The sequence below is a fragment of the Hemiscyllium ocellatum genome, chromosome 1 (assembly GCF_020745735.1).
Source record: "Hemiscyllium ocellatum isolate sHemOce1 chromosome 1, sHemOce1.pat.X.cur, whole genome shotgun sequence".
Taxonomy (NCBI): Eukaryota; Metazoa; Chordata; class Chondrichthyes; order Orectolobiformes; family Hemiscylliidae; genus Hemiscyllium; species Hemiscyllium ocellatum.
Window position 1 is genome coordinate 41,642,725 of NC_083401.1, and position 13,553 is coordinate 41,656,277.

At 42.1% G+C, this 13,553-nt stretch overlaps 1 protein-coding gene across 4 annotated transcripts in view; it reads left to right on the forward strand.

Moving 5' to 3' along the window:
- Positions 1 to 1,658: 1,658 nt before the first annotated feature.
- ska1 (spindle and kinetochore associated complex subunit 1) overlaps positions 1,659 to 13,553 on the forward strand; it is a 32,368-nt gene continuing 20,473 nt past the window's right edge. Inside the window, exons 1-3 of one of the 4 annotated variants that reach the window (XM_060828988.1) lie at positions 1,659 to 1,785; positions 4,283 to 4,368; positions 9,153 to 9,242. In XM_060828988.1, coding sequence (XP_060684971.1) covers positions 9,155 to 9,242 — 88 coding nt within the window. In that variant the 5' untranslated portion in view covers positions 1,659 to 1,785; positions 4,283 to 4,368; positions 9,153 to 9,154. Of the gene's footprint in view, positions 1,786 to 1,847; positions 1,911 to 4,282; positions 4,369 to 9,152; positions 9,243 to 11,294; positions 11,376 to 13,553 lie in introns of those variants that run through there. The other 3 variants (XM_060828980.1, XM_060828995.1, XM_060829002.1) reach the window with 3 other exon arrangements.

Here is a 13,553-nt window from a genome sequence, read left to right on the forward strand (position 1 = left end):
GGGGGAGCTAAAGTGTTTGGCCACAGGACGGTAGGGTTGTTTAGTGTGTGTGTGTGTGTGTGTGTCTGTGTGTGTGTGTGTGTGTGTGTGTGTCTGTGTGTGTGTGCGTGTCCCAGAAGTGTTCTCTGAAATGTTCTGCAAGTTGGTGTCCTGTCTCCCCAATGTAGAAGAGACTACATAAAGAGCAATATATACAGTCGATGATGTATATGGAAGTATAGGTAAATCTGTGTTGGATGTGGAGGCCTTTAGGCCCTCCACTGTGCCCACTGCTCTCAATGTGGTCTCCTCTACATTGGGAAGACAGGATGTCAATCTGCAGTACATTTTAGAGAACACCTCTGGGACACATGCACCAAACCACCCTATGGCCAAAAGCTTTAACTCCCACTCTCACTCCACCAAGGACATGCAAGTCCTGTGCCTCCTCCATCGCCAAACTCCAACTACATGACACCTGGAAGAAGAATGCCTCATCTTCTGCTTTGGGACCCTCCAACCACACGGCATCAATGTGGATTTCACCAGTTTTCTCATTTCCCCTCCCCCCCCCTCACCTTATCCCAGATCCAACCTTCCAACTTGGCACTGGCCTCTTGAACTATCCTACTATCTAACTCTCTTCCCACCTATCCACTCTGCCCTCCTCGCTGACCTATCACCTTCACCCCCACCTTCATCTCCCTATTACAGTCCCAGCTACCTTCCCCCAGCCCCACACCCCCTCCCATTTATCTCTCAGCTCCTTAGGCTACAAGTCTCATTCCTGATAATGAGCTTATGCTTGAAACATCGATTCTCCTGCTCCTTGGATGTTGCCTGACATTCTGTGGGATAGCTCTTCCAATTTCTGAATTTTGCAGGAGTGACCGGTTTGGGTTTGCAATAGAGATAGCAACAAATGACCACTTGGCTGATGGCAAACATCCCATGAATGAATAGAAAACATACAAATGGCATCAAACACACTTACAGAGATTGACCAGCAGGTTCCATTTTCATGGAACATACAACAGAGAAACATACTCAACAAGCTTACACCACAATCCTCCTTCCATCCTCCTGCATCAAACCCCAAAACACGTATTTATTTATTATTTAATTAACTCTGACAGTATGGAATAGTCCTTCTTTCTCTCTTATGAGTTACCTGAAAGTGCCATTTACCACAAGTTCAGAAATTACTGGAAAAACTCAGCAGGTCTGGCAACATCTGTAGAGAGACAGCAACTTTGGGGATCCTCGTTTAGAATTGAACTTACCAAACCCACAGAGCAGGGAGTTGGGCCTTTCACCTCCCTGCCGCAAGGCTTTTCTCGACATTTAGCCGCCATGGTCTGTTTCTCCCACTCGAATCTCCTCTGCGCTATCAGATAGAGTAAGGTGAAGGATTCTCAGACCCTTTCAGCATCGACTTCCGCAGGGACCGTCACCATAGCGACCACCAAACACCGGTCCGGGCCATGCGCATTACCAAATCGATGACGTATCTTCGCCATAGCAACGGACAAATTGTATTTAAATTACAGTTTTTAAAATAAGAAAAACAGCAATTTTCTGATATTTTGTGATTAATTCGAGCATGAACTACGGAAACATACTTTTAAGACAATTTCTTTATCGACGCGGATATCATTAGCGTACGGCTGCGACGGGCGCCCGGATGGGCGGGAATTTCAAAAAGGAGGAGCCGTTAACGGATGTGCCTTTAAAGCAATTGTTTACGAAATACTTATTTTCTCTTTGAAGGCAAGAATCACCGGCGAACTATAAATACGCGAACAGGTAATGTTGATGCTATTTTGCTTGTTTATTATTTATTTTCTAAGTTAATTGTCAGGTTCGACTGAGAAGGTTATCGCTGACTAACTGGCCGCCTGGTTGGAGAAGATGGGATGCGCTCTGAGGAGGTAAGGCCTGGGGGTGTGAATCTGTTTAGGGTCTCCATGCTTGGACGAAGCTGGTGATCTGTCGGGATTTTTTTTTCGACAGTCTGACGGAACAGTTTTTAGTTGCGTAAGATACTACACTTCTCTTTTTTTAATTCTAACACTGCTGGGAGCTGTTCAGAATGTCTGTCATTTATACCACATACTGCCTGACCTGCTGTGCTTTTCCAGCACCATTCTGATCTAAACTCTGGTTTCCAGCATCTGCAGTCCTCACTTTCGCCTATTTATATCACAATGCCAGGTTATAGTCCAACAGGTTTATTTGGCAGCACTAGCTTTTAGAGCGCCGCTCCTTCTTCAGGTAGTTGTGAAGCTATGGTTTCCACTGGTGTGAGGATTATGCTGGAGGTGTTGTCTCCTATTCTTACTGATTTGCAGTCTGTGGACCAGGAAGTCGAGGATCCAGTAAGAAAGGGGAAGCTGAGACCTAGGTCTTGGAGTTTGATTTTGTTAGAATTATGGTGTTGAATGTACAGCTGTAGTTAATAAGTGGGAACCTAATGTTACCCACATTTTTCAGGAATAGTGTAGGGTCAGGGAGTTGGAATCTGCCGTGGACCTCTTGTGACAGAGCAATTGCAAAGGATCGAGACAACTTTGTAGACTGGAGGTAATGTGAGCCATGATAGATCTCCTTTCATCTGTGACTTATCAGCCATTCTGCTATTTTCTCTATGTCCTGTGATAGTTACTTCATGTCATTCTCACTGTTTGCCTCTCTTGTCCACAATATAGAATATCCTTTTATTGTCATATGTACTCCAGTACAGAAGTACAGTGAAACGTTTTTACAATGGCTACCTTTAATGGTGCTATCTTAGGTACAAGTACCTAGGTACAAATCTTGCAGATTAAAGAAAAATATAGTATTGTTACAGGAAAAAAAAGCATTAGCATGAAATAGTGAAAAAGTCCAAAATAATAATAAGTGACTTTAAGATCTTAAGATCCCAGGGAGGTAGAAAGGGGGAAAAAAAGGACTGGTAACAAAGGAGCTCCGACCAGAGCATCCTACGCTGCTGCCACCTTTGAAGCTGCATGTTTCATTGGAAAATTTTGAAATTTTTCTCTGTACTTTTTTAAGATTATGATTTTTATGCATAAAAAAAAAAGCAATTTAGCACTGATCCTTGAGGAACAGTGTCTCCTACCCTCCAGTGTGAAGAACAGCCAACTACCAGAATTAGCTTTCATAGATGCTGCTTTCCTCCTTCCCGAATTGGAAAGGTTTTTTCAGTTTTGTTTCTGATTTCTATCCCACCCTGTCCTTCACCTGGTCTATTGCCAACTCTTTCCTTCCCTTTCTAGACATCACTGTTTCCATTTTTGGGAATAGGATGGCCACTCATTTCCACTACAAATGCACTGGCTCCCACAGTTACCTTGACTATACATCCCCTCAGTAAAAAGTGAGGTCTGCAGATGCTGGAGATCAGAGCTGAAAATGTGTTGCTGGTTAAAGCACAGCAGGCCAGGCAGCATCCTAGGAACAGGAAATTCGACGTTTCGGGCCAGAGCCCTTCATCAGGAATGAGGAGAGAATGACTCTCCTCATTCCTGATGAAGGGCTCTGGCCCGAAACGTCGAATTTCCTGTTCCTAGGATGCTGCCTGGCCTGCTGTGCTTTAACCAGCAACACATTTTCAGCTATACATCCCCTCGCCCGGTTTCCTGTAAAAAACTCTATTCTGTTCTCGGTTTCCCACCTCCTTTATCTGTATTCACAATGGCAGTTTCTACAAAGGCCTCCAAAATGTCCACCACCTCCCTTAACCAAGGATTTCCCAGTACCATAGTTAAAATGACTCTTGGCAGTGTCCAAGAACTATGATCTCCCTCCTACTTTCTCTTCCCTCCTGCAACAGCATTAGGGTCCTCCTGGTCCTCACTTACTACCCTACAACATCCATGTCCAAAGGATCATTAGCAACTATTTCTGCCACCTTCAGCAAATTGCCACCACTGGACAAATTTCCCTTCCCTCCCTTATCTGTCTTCTGCAGAGACCCCATTCCCTCCAGGACACCTTGGTCACTCCTCTTCCACTCCCAATACCTTCCACCTCCCATGATACCTTTTTGTTTACTTTCTCCTTCCTCACTATTGAAGGCCCAAGTACATTTTCCAGATGTAGCAGTGATTTACCTGCACTTCACTCAATCTAATTTATCATATTTGCTGTCTACACTGGGGAGATGAAATGCAAACTGGATGACTACTGTGCAGTGCAACTATGTTTCTTCTGCAAAAATAACCATGAATTTCCTGATGTCAGCAGTTCAACACACCACCATGTCCCCTGACCAACATCTCTGCCTTGGCTTTTCCAGCTCTCCAGTAAAACTCAGCACAAGTTGGAAGAACAGCATCTAATTTTTCTGCTTAGACTCTGCAGCCTTTGGGATTCCATAATGAGGTAATTGATTTTTGGGCCTGAACACTACTTCCCATGTCCTTACCGAATCCCCACACGCCAGACCTTATCATCACGTAGGTTACCACAACCATTCTAAGTTTTTAACAGCAATGAGACAGTCCCTTTGGCCCATTATATCAATGTCAGTCAATAAACATCACACTTCTAAAACCAGTTTTCAGCAGTTGACCTTCTGTACCACAACCATTCCATTGTCAGCTACCAATGGTCCCAATTAGCAGCTGTTGATTTCCCCCAGCCTGAGCTTTACCCATCAAACTGTTGTTTTCTGTATCTCAGCTTCATCTCCACCTATTGTTTACTCCTACCCACCCCCAAGAATAACTGAACCTGATAATCCCTACCCTTCCCTTCACTTTTGGTCACGTAGTATTGCCCTTTGTTGAGAAAGGCACTGTTTGTCAATGGCCACTTGGGTATTTCCTTTCTTCCTGGTGGTAGGATATAAATACAAATGTATACACTTGTTGTTCTTCACAGTATCTGACACTTGCACGCACATGACACAAGTGCTGGGGAAAAATAAGCACTACTGCAATTAGGTGGTTGTGTGGTAGAAAATCTTTGTTTTTAAAACCAAGAAAAGACAAAAGAACAGGAGAGTTAAACATCCTGTTCACTCTGAGGGAGCTGGATCAATGTTTGAAGGACTATGGAGAGAAAAAAAGAATCCAAAAAAGTTAACTGCTTCGTCTTCACAGATGCTGCCAGATTTGCTGAATTTTCCCAGCAATTTGTTTGTTTCTGATTTTCAGCATCCATGGTTTTTTGACCAGAAGTTGCTGTCATCTGTTATTAAGCTTTTTTTAAATAAAATTCCAATTGCACACTATCCCTCCAATTCAATAGGCCTTAAACTTATTGAACCAGCTGTTTGTTTGATAAATTTGTCTAGCACTTTCTTCAAATCTGTAGACACCATATCAACTGAATTGCCTTCACCCGTTCTGTTACTTCATATAAGAAAAATCAGTTCTAATTAGGCAAATATAACCTGTCTTCACAATCCACCATTGTCTCCTTAACATGCACTTGGAGAGTTTTAATTTGAATTTTTTCCCAGTCATGCTTTGATTTCCTCATTTAAGGATTCCAAACCCTTACTTGCCGTTTGGGGTGGCAGTCTTTGGAGGTGAATACTGTATAAGTAAACCTCCCAAAGGCAGCATCCAAATGATAATGGACAAGTGGAAGGTGGTATAGTATTTTCTGAAAAGTAGGAATGTGTAAGCACCTTCAGCTGTTATATGCTTGGAAGTTATAGGCCACTGTTGGAATATTGCGTGTAATTCTGGTCTCCTTCCTATTGGAAAGATGTTGTGAAACTTGAAAGAGTTCAGAAAAGATTTACAAGGATGTTGCCAGGGTTGGACTATCTGAGCTACAGGGAGAGGCTGAACACGCTGGGGCTGTTTTCCCTGGAGCATCGGAGGCTGAGGGGTGACCTTAGAGGTTTACAAAATTATGAGGGGCGTGGATAAGATAAATAGACAAAGTTTTTTTCCCTGGGGTCTGGGAGTCAAGAATTAGAGGGCATAGGTTTAGGGTGAGAGGGGAAAGATATAAAAGAGACCCAAGGGGCAACGGTTTCATGCAGAGGGTGGTACGTGTATGGAATGAGCTGCCAGAGGATCTGGTGGAGGCTGGTACAATTGCAACCTTTTAAGAAGCATTTGGATGGGTCGATGAATAGGAGGGGTTTGGAGGGATGTGGGCTGGGTGCTGGCAGGTGGGACTAGATTGGGTTGGGATATCTGATCGGCATGGACGGGTTGGACCGAAGAGTCTGTTTCCATGCTGTACGTCTCTATGACTCTGTGAAATGATCCTGATCCCAAAATAGTTTAAAAATTTTTTTAGATGTTGAATATCAAGTGCTGCGTAATGGCGAGAATGAATACTTGTGTGGTAATGGTAATGTTGTTACTTGGACTGTAGATGATGATGATGATGAAAATCCAAATGATGTAAATCAGGCTATTGGGACAAGTTATATGGTTCAAATGATCAGAATGATTTCTGAAGAATTTAATGTAAAATGACATCATTTGTTATGGCATGCATTTTGTCCAAGGTAATGGATTTGTAATGTTAGACCTATTAGTAATGCATTCAGGTAACTATAACTCCTGCTAGATGCTTTTGCCCACCTATTTCAGGTAGTGGTATTGGACTTCCTGTGTAAAGCCATTTTTTTTTAACTTTAAATGCATAAAAGTTTAGGCCACTTCAGAGTAATATGCACATTGTTTTTAATTATGATACTTAAAATTTTGCAATGTGCATCTCAAATACTTTTCATTATTTAGGTCCCAACCCTGGTAAGTTACTCTGCAACCATGCTTCTGTTATGGCTATCAGGTCATACATTTTTTTTCTACCTGTACCAACAATTCATCATTTTTTTTTGAATGAACGCTTCATGTGAGAATTTGTATAGGGTGTAACCAGGCAGGGCATGAGTTAAGTTCTGAGTTTTGTGAAACAAGAGGTTCAGCTGAGCATAACTCTCTTATCTGATAAGAACTTGCACTAAACAATGGCGTACAGGAGGCAAGGGTAATGGTTTAACAAGGTGGAAAAGCATTCATTATGTAGAGCCATTTAAACCATTGGAAGCATAAGGTCAGTTAACAAGGGGAACAGTACCCATTATGTGAAAGCAGTTAACAAGGTTAAAAGCTTTCATTGTGTAACAGCAGAAGGCTTAATCTTTACTATTGACACTTGCTGATTGTAACTGTCACCCAATTTAATATGTATGTTGCTTTATCTGGATGCTCCTTTTAAAATGACTAGATGATTTATTAAGAAACTAGTGTTCAAGAGAAGGCAGAAAACTCATGTCTCTGTGCACATGGGTGATCATTCTCTCCCCCTCCAAAGCCTGGAACAAAGATTAAGGAGGTAAAGCCATACTGTGTCCCTGAGTGTCTTGCTTTGACTGAGGTGGGAACAGGACGATATTGGATGAAGGGTTATTTCATTGGTTGGTTAGCTCTGATGGTTAGAGCGTGGTGCTAATAACGCCAAGGTCATGGGTTCAATCCCGACACTGACCAAGTGTAGTGCTGAGCTGGACGAGCCAATGATGTTTGCAGTGCCGTATCAGGGTTGGTGATTGCTTTAAGGGTGGCACGGTGGCTCAGTGGTTAGCACTGCTGCCTCAGTGCCAAAGACCCGGATTCAATTCCTTTGGGCAACTCAGTGTGGAGTTTGCACATTCTCCCCATGTCTGCATGGGTTTCCTCCAAGTGCTCCGGTTTCCTCCCACAGTCCAAAAATGTGCAGGTTAGGTGAATTGGTCATGCTAAATTGCCTGTAGTGTTAGGTGAAGGGGAAATGGGTCTGGGTGGGTTGCTGTTCGGAGGGTCGGTGTGGACTTGTTGGGCCGAAGGGCCTGTTTTCACACTAAGCAATCTAATCTAATCTTCTGCTGTTTCTATGGCCTTTATGCTCTGCTTATACTCTGATAATTTCAGTTTGGTTAACATTATCCAAACTTAACCTGTACTATGACCTTGTTTCCTATCTTTGTTGTTGGTATACATGTGTATCATGACAATTTAATCGTCCTCTTCCTACTGCAAGTTTCCCCTCCAGTCAAGAATAGATGCGCTGAGCCTGGTACCAATAGCCTCTGGACACATTTTTACAGAGCTGTCTATCTCCATGATTTACTGTAACCTGCTACCACTGAATTCCTATTTACTACCTCGGCTTCCAGTACCAAGATGCTATGGTCAGTTTGCTCATTCACATTGCACTACCTACTCTTACTGATACAAATTGCAAGAAGCTTTCACCTGTTGGGCAAATCAAAGTGTTGAGTCCCTTCCACTTCTACATTTGGGTTATGGGCTATGGGGGAACACAAGAAAATGCAATTAAGATCACAACCAGATAAGTTTTGCTCTTATTGCTGTGTCCTATCTTCTTGGTTCCCTTTCCTGCTTTACTTCCAGTTAACTCTTCTCCTGTACCTGACTATGGACCAGATCAGAAGGTGTGTGACTACCAAATGGAACGAAATGTCCATGTGGATTTCCCCCTCCTTGATGCATAATAGTATTGCCTATGGTTTGGCCTCCATGCCAAGTTTCTCAAGTTACATTTGTGTCCATCAGCTTCCAAATGCTTCAGCTGCAACATATCACCTGCATAAACAGTTTTAGTTACTGTTTAGGAATAATGCTATATAATAGTCTGTAGTTGTCTCAAGTAGTTTAACTGGCTAAGACACAGGCTTAAATTTCAATTTTTTTTATTGTTGAGAAAGCAGCCTAAAATTCACTAACTCATTGCCTGTTTCTGATCTCTGAATTTATACTCCCCATCACCCACTTCCACATTCTCCCTCCCTCCAGCCTCCACCAATTCCAACTACCATGCTTTCTTCTCTCTCTTTTCCCCCACCCTCGCTCATTTTGTGTGTTGAGCAAGGTCATATACTAACTGAAGTTCTACAGACCTGATTCAACACCATTAGCTAGAGGAGCCAGCTACTTAGCAACTGTACTTGCCTCACTAACTGGTTGCTAGTTTATCCCTGACTACAATTAAATGGAATTTAGCATGCATTCTTGAAACTAAATTATTCTTGTTCAAACTATATTTTAGTGATTTTAATCCTTGAAGCCTCCCCTGCCACCACCACCACCCCCTGCCTCCCAAGTTTGCACCTTCTGTCTAGCTACACGTTGGGACAAGCTGCGCTCTTAGTGCTTCATTAGATAACATCAAATTTCATTTTGACTTTGTAGAAATGGCATCTGTTGACTTGCAAGATGTATCGACTCAACTGAACAACAAGATATCGTCTATCAAAAGATCTATGCAGCTGAAGAACATGTGTATGTTGAGTATGACTTTCAGTTATCTACTATTCATTTTGACAAAACTTTAATGAAAGAACTTGTTGTAAAATTTCAACAAGTTCTCCAAATGTGAATTCGTTTGGGGAAAGTGCTAGTATTGTCCGTCCATATGATTACATGTGTGAAATTCAATAAACGTATCTTTATAGATATATTGAAGGAAGCCATTTGATCTATCAAGTCTATGTTGGCTCTCTATAGCAATCAATTCCATTCCATTCAATCCTCTTCCCTACAAGTACACTTTCCTGAAATGCCCATTCAGTTCCTTTTTTAAAATCATTGATCGTCTCTACTTCCAGCACTCCTTTGGCAGCAAATTTCAGGTCACTGCCATTCACCTTTTTTAAAAATTAGTATTTTGTTGCGTTCTCCCTACAACTCCTACCCTAAGCTAAGTTCCCTAATCCTTGCGATAAGTGTGAATAGTTATTCCACTGTTTCCACTGTCTAAATGTGTCATAATCTTACTCACAACAACGGCATTTGATAGAAGTGTTTATGTTTGCCGAGCTGGGAATTTGGTTTGCAGATGTTTTACTAGGTTACATCCTCAGTGCTGTGAAGCCTCCTGTGAAGTACTGCCGTACTATTGGTTGGAATTTATTTCATTTCATTCGCACTGCTTCAGTTGCTGGTTCCGGTTATTCATTGCCGTGGTCACTATATTGAGTTTAGTTCAATGTGTTGATTGAAGAAGTCCATGGTGAGTCCCAAACTTCAAGGAATTCTCTGGCTGTCCTCTGTTTGGCTTGTCCTATTATTATTGTGTTGTCCATATCTGTATGTACAGGTCCTAAGGATAATTGGTTGTGATGTTCAATGGCTAGTTGATAATGAACTCAAATGGCCTGTTGTCTGCCTGTTTGTCCTTTATAGTATTTTGTGCAGTCCCTGCATGGAATCTTGTCCACCACGTTTGTCCTACACGTGATGGGAATTAGTCATTTTGTTCTAGTGAATTGTCAGAGTGTGGCTATTGGTTTATGTGTTGTCATTAAATCTGAGTGGTTTGAGGAGCTTGGCTTTCAGTTCTGTGTTTTTTTTTTATACATAAGGTAAAGTTGTTAATGTTTTTGTCCTCGTCTGACAGACAAACAATGTGACATCTGTGGATGAAGTCATGGGAATATCTGAAGTTGAGGGGATATCCACTCTTGGCAAAGATTTGTAGAGGTGATGTACTTCTCTTAGCAGGATGGAAGTGTTACAGTATGTTGTAGCCCTTTTGAACAGGGTCCTAATGCAGCTTCGCTTGTGTGAATTTCAGTGGTTGCTGTTATCATTCAGGATCCGGTCCACCATGTGTGGTTTTTCTGGATAATTTTGTTGTGCTTTCCCCATTGTGTTCTTTCTATGATCCCATCCAGGAGTAGGAGTTGGTTGTTGATCGCCTCCTCATGTAAATTTGATCCCTGTGAGCATGGAGTTGATGATATGGTGTGTGCTCTCAATCCCTGTTCTTTTAATTATTACAAAAGTGTCAGTGAATCTGATCCAAATTTTTTGAGTCTGATTTGTGGGAGGGCTATTTGTTCCAGTCTTTGCTTTACTGTTTCTGCTATGAACCCAGAGATGAGTGAGCCCATTGGTGCCCCATTGATTTTATTCACATAACTCCAGTGTTAAAAGTGAAATGCGTTGTCAAGCACAGATCCAGTAGTTTAAGTATGCTGTCCTTGTTGGTTGATTTGGTTCCCCTGTTATGTCATCTGTTTGTCCAGGAGGTTGGCTATTGTCTGTTTACTCAACTGACAAAGTCTTAGCCAAACAGATGTTTCATCAACTAAGACCGTCACTTGGTCCTTGTCTATGTTTAAGTTCTCTGTACTGTCTGGGAATTCCGTGATGATTTGTATGGCGTGTTTGAATCTGCTGGTTAGATGTTTGAGTTTTTGTTGAAGTTCTTTTGCCTATTTGTGATCAAGTTCCTGGAAGAGGTATGTCTGGTTTGTGCACCTTTTTTTTTAGATAATCTGTAAAATTGTGGGGTGTTGGTTCCTTCTCCCTTTTTTTCGTCTTTTATAGGTCTGTCTTGGTTATCAGTCCATTTTCTGTAGAGTTGGTTATTGCTTGACTGTGGTGTGGGGTCACACTCCCTCTGTGTAGGTAAGTGTCGGTATCTGCAAGTAGTTCCTCTGCTTTTTGTATGTAGTCTGTTTTGTTCATGATTACGGTTATTCTGCCTTTATCTGCTGCTACTAATGAATGTTTGGGTTTTTTGCCCTTTTGAGTGTTTTTATGGCTTCTCTCTCCTTTTTTTTTTCTCTCTATTTTGTTTAAGGTTGTTCATTTTGTTTTCTTTGTTAGTGGGGGTACAGTGGTTTGTCTGATCATTTTGCTGAGTTTATTCAGCTAGTCCGCTGGTTCTGAGCATACTTTATAATGCAGCTAGGAAGTCTGTTTTTCTTTTCTGCATCCCAGTGGCTGTGGTGGAGTCCCTTACCTAGTACTGATTTGTCTATGCCTGTGAGCTGTCTGTTAGAAAAATTACTTATCCAGGTGTCTGTCATGTTGTTTTCGCTGCTGTTTTTGGTTAGTTTAGTCATTTTGTCTGGTCGTGGCATTCTCTTTTTTTTGTTTGTGGTTCTGTACAGTCCAGTTGTTATGGTCCACTTCTGATTGGTCGCTTTTGAAATTTATGGTGTGATTTCTTATCCATACCTGTGTAGGCTATGTGCCACCATAATCTTAATCTGGATCATTTTGAGGCTCACTTTCTCTGGTGGTCTGTACCTGACACAAGGTGGTAGTATTTGATTGCTTCAGCATTCATGTAGGCATTGGAGTTGTTCATAGGTAGCGCTTAGGTGGTTGGCACAGGATTCTTATTTCCCTGTCTTTGAACACCTATGGACAATTGATTCAATGTTTGTGTAAAGATTTGCAGCTGTTGTGGGTATATTACCGAGCTGGGAATTTGGTTTGCAGGTGTTTTCAACAGCATGCTCTGACAACTCACGAGAACGATACTCATAATGTGCAAGACTAACATAATTTACAAGATTCCATGCAAAGACAGCACAAAATACTATGGGGCAGACAACTAGCAATCTGCATCCATGAGCACCACCTAGCCACTAAATGTCACAACCAGCTGTCCCTAATAGCCAAACACACAGATAACAAGGACCACAAGTTTGACTGGGACAACAATCATAGGATAAACTAAACCGAAGGCAGCCGGAGAATTTCTAGAAGGATGGCACTCATCCATGGACTCATCAACAAACACATTGACCTAGACCCAATATACTGACCACTACAACCAACTACTGGAAGCAGCAGGAACGGAATCAAATAATTTCTAGAAGAGACAGTACGCAGTGCTTCATAGGAGGCTCCAAAGCACTGAAGATGTCACTGTAGACTGGATGAAATGCCCTCAGCTACAGCAACTGGCACCCAAGCTACAAATCTTTACGCAAACCTTGTATAGCTGTGGCATTTTGTGGCTACTTGATGTTCATTAATGCTGATGGCTAGTTGACTGTTTGTCCTATATGGTGTTCTGTGCAGTCTCTGCATGAAATCTTGTACACAATGTTTGTCATACATATTATGGTTATTAGGTCTGAGCGTGACTCTGTTTATATGCTGTCATAAATCCAAGTTGTTGGAGGAGTCTGGCTGTCAGTTCTGAAATCTATCTTGTATAAAGTAGAGTAGTTAGTATGTTAAGTCGTAGCATGTGTTTGTCTACCAGGCATCTGTGGATGAAGTTGCTGGATGTCTGGTCTTGGCAAAGATTTTGTAGAGTCGTCCTTGGTTGGACAGCAGGCCATTCCCACTCATGGTCATCAGCTAGCCACTAAATACCGCGACCAGCTATCCTTAGTATCTGTACACATAAACGACAAGGACAATAAAGTTTACTGGGACAATGCAACCATAATAATAGGACAAGCCAAATAGAGGACACCCAGAGAATTCCTAGACTCCATCAATAAACACATTGACCTCGACCCAATTTTCCAACCATTGCAAAGAATAACTGGAACCAGCAGACAAAGCATTGGGAATGAAACCAAATAAATTCCAATCAACACCGTACAAAAGGCTTCACAGCACTGGGCTGTCACCTAGTAAGGGGGCGAAACTTCTGGAAACTAACTTCCCAGCTCAGCAAACATTTGCGCAACAACTGCAACTCTGTCGCAAGCTTATCTTTGTCGTGCGCGCGGTCTCTCACTCACTCTCACTCTCACTCTCACTCTCACTCTCACTCTCACTCTCACTCTCACTCTCTCTCACCTAAGTTTGTAGTTAGCATTCTCCGCCTGGAAT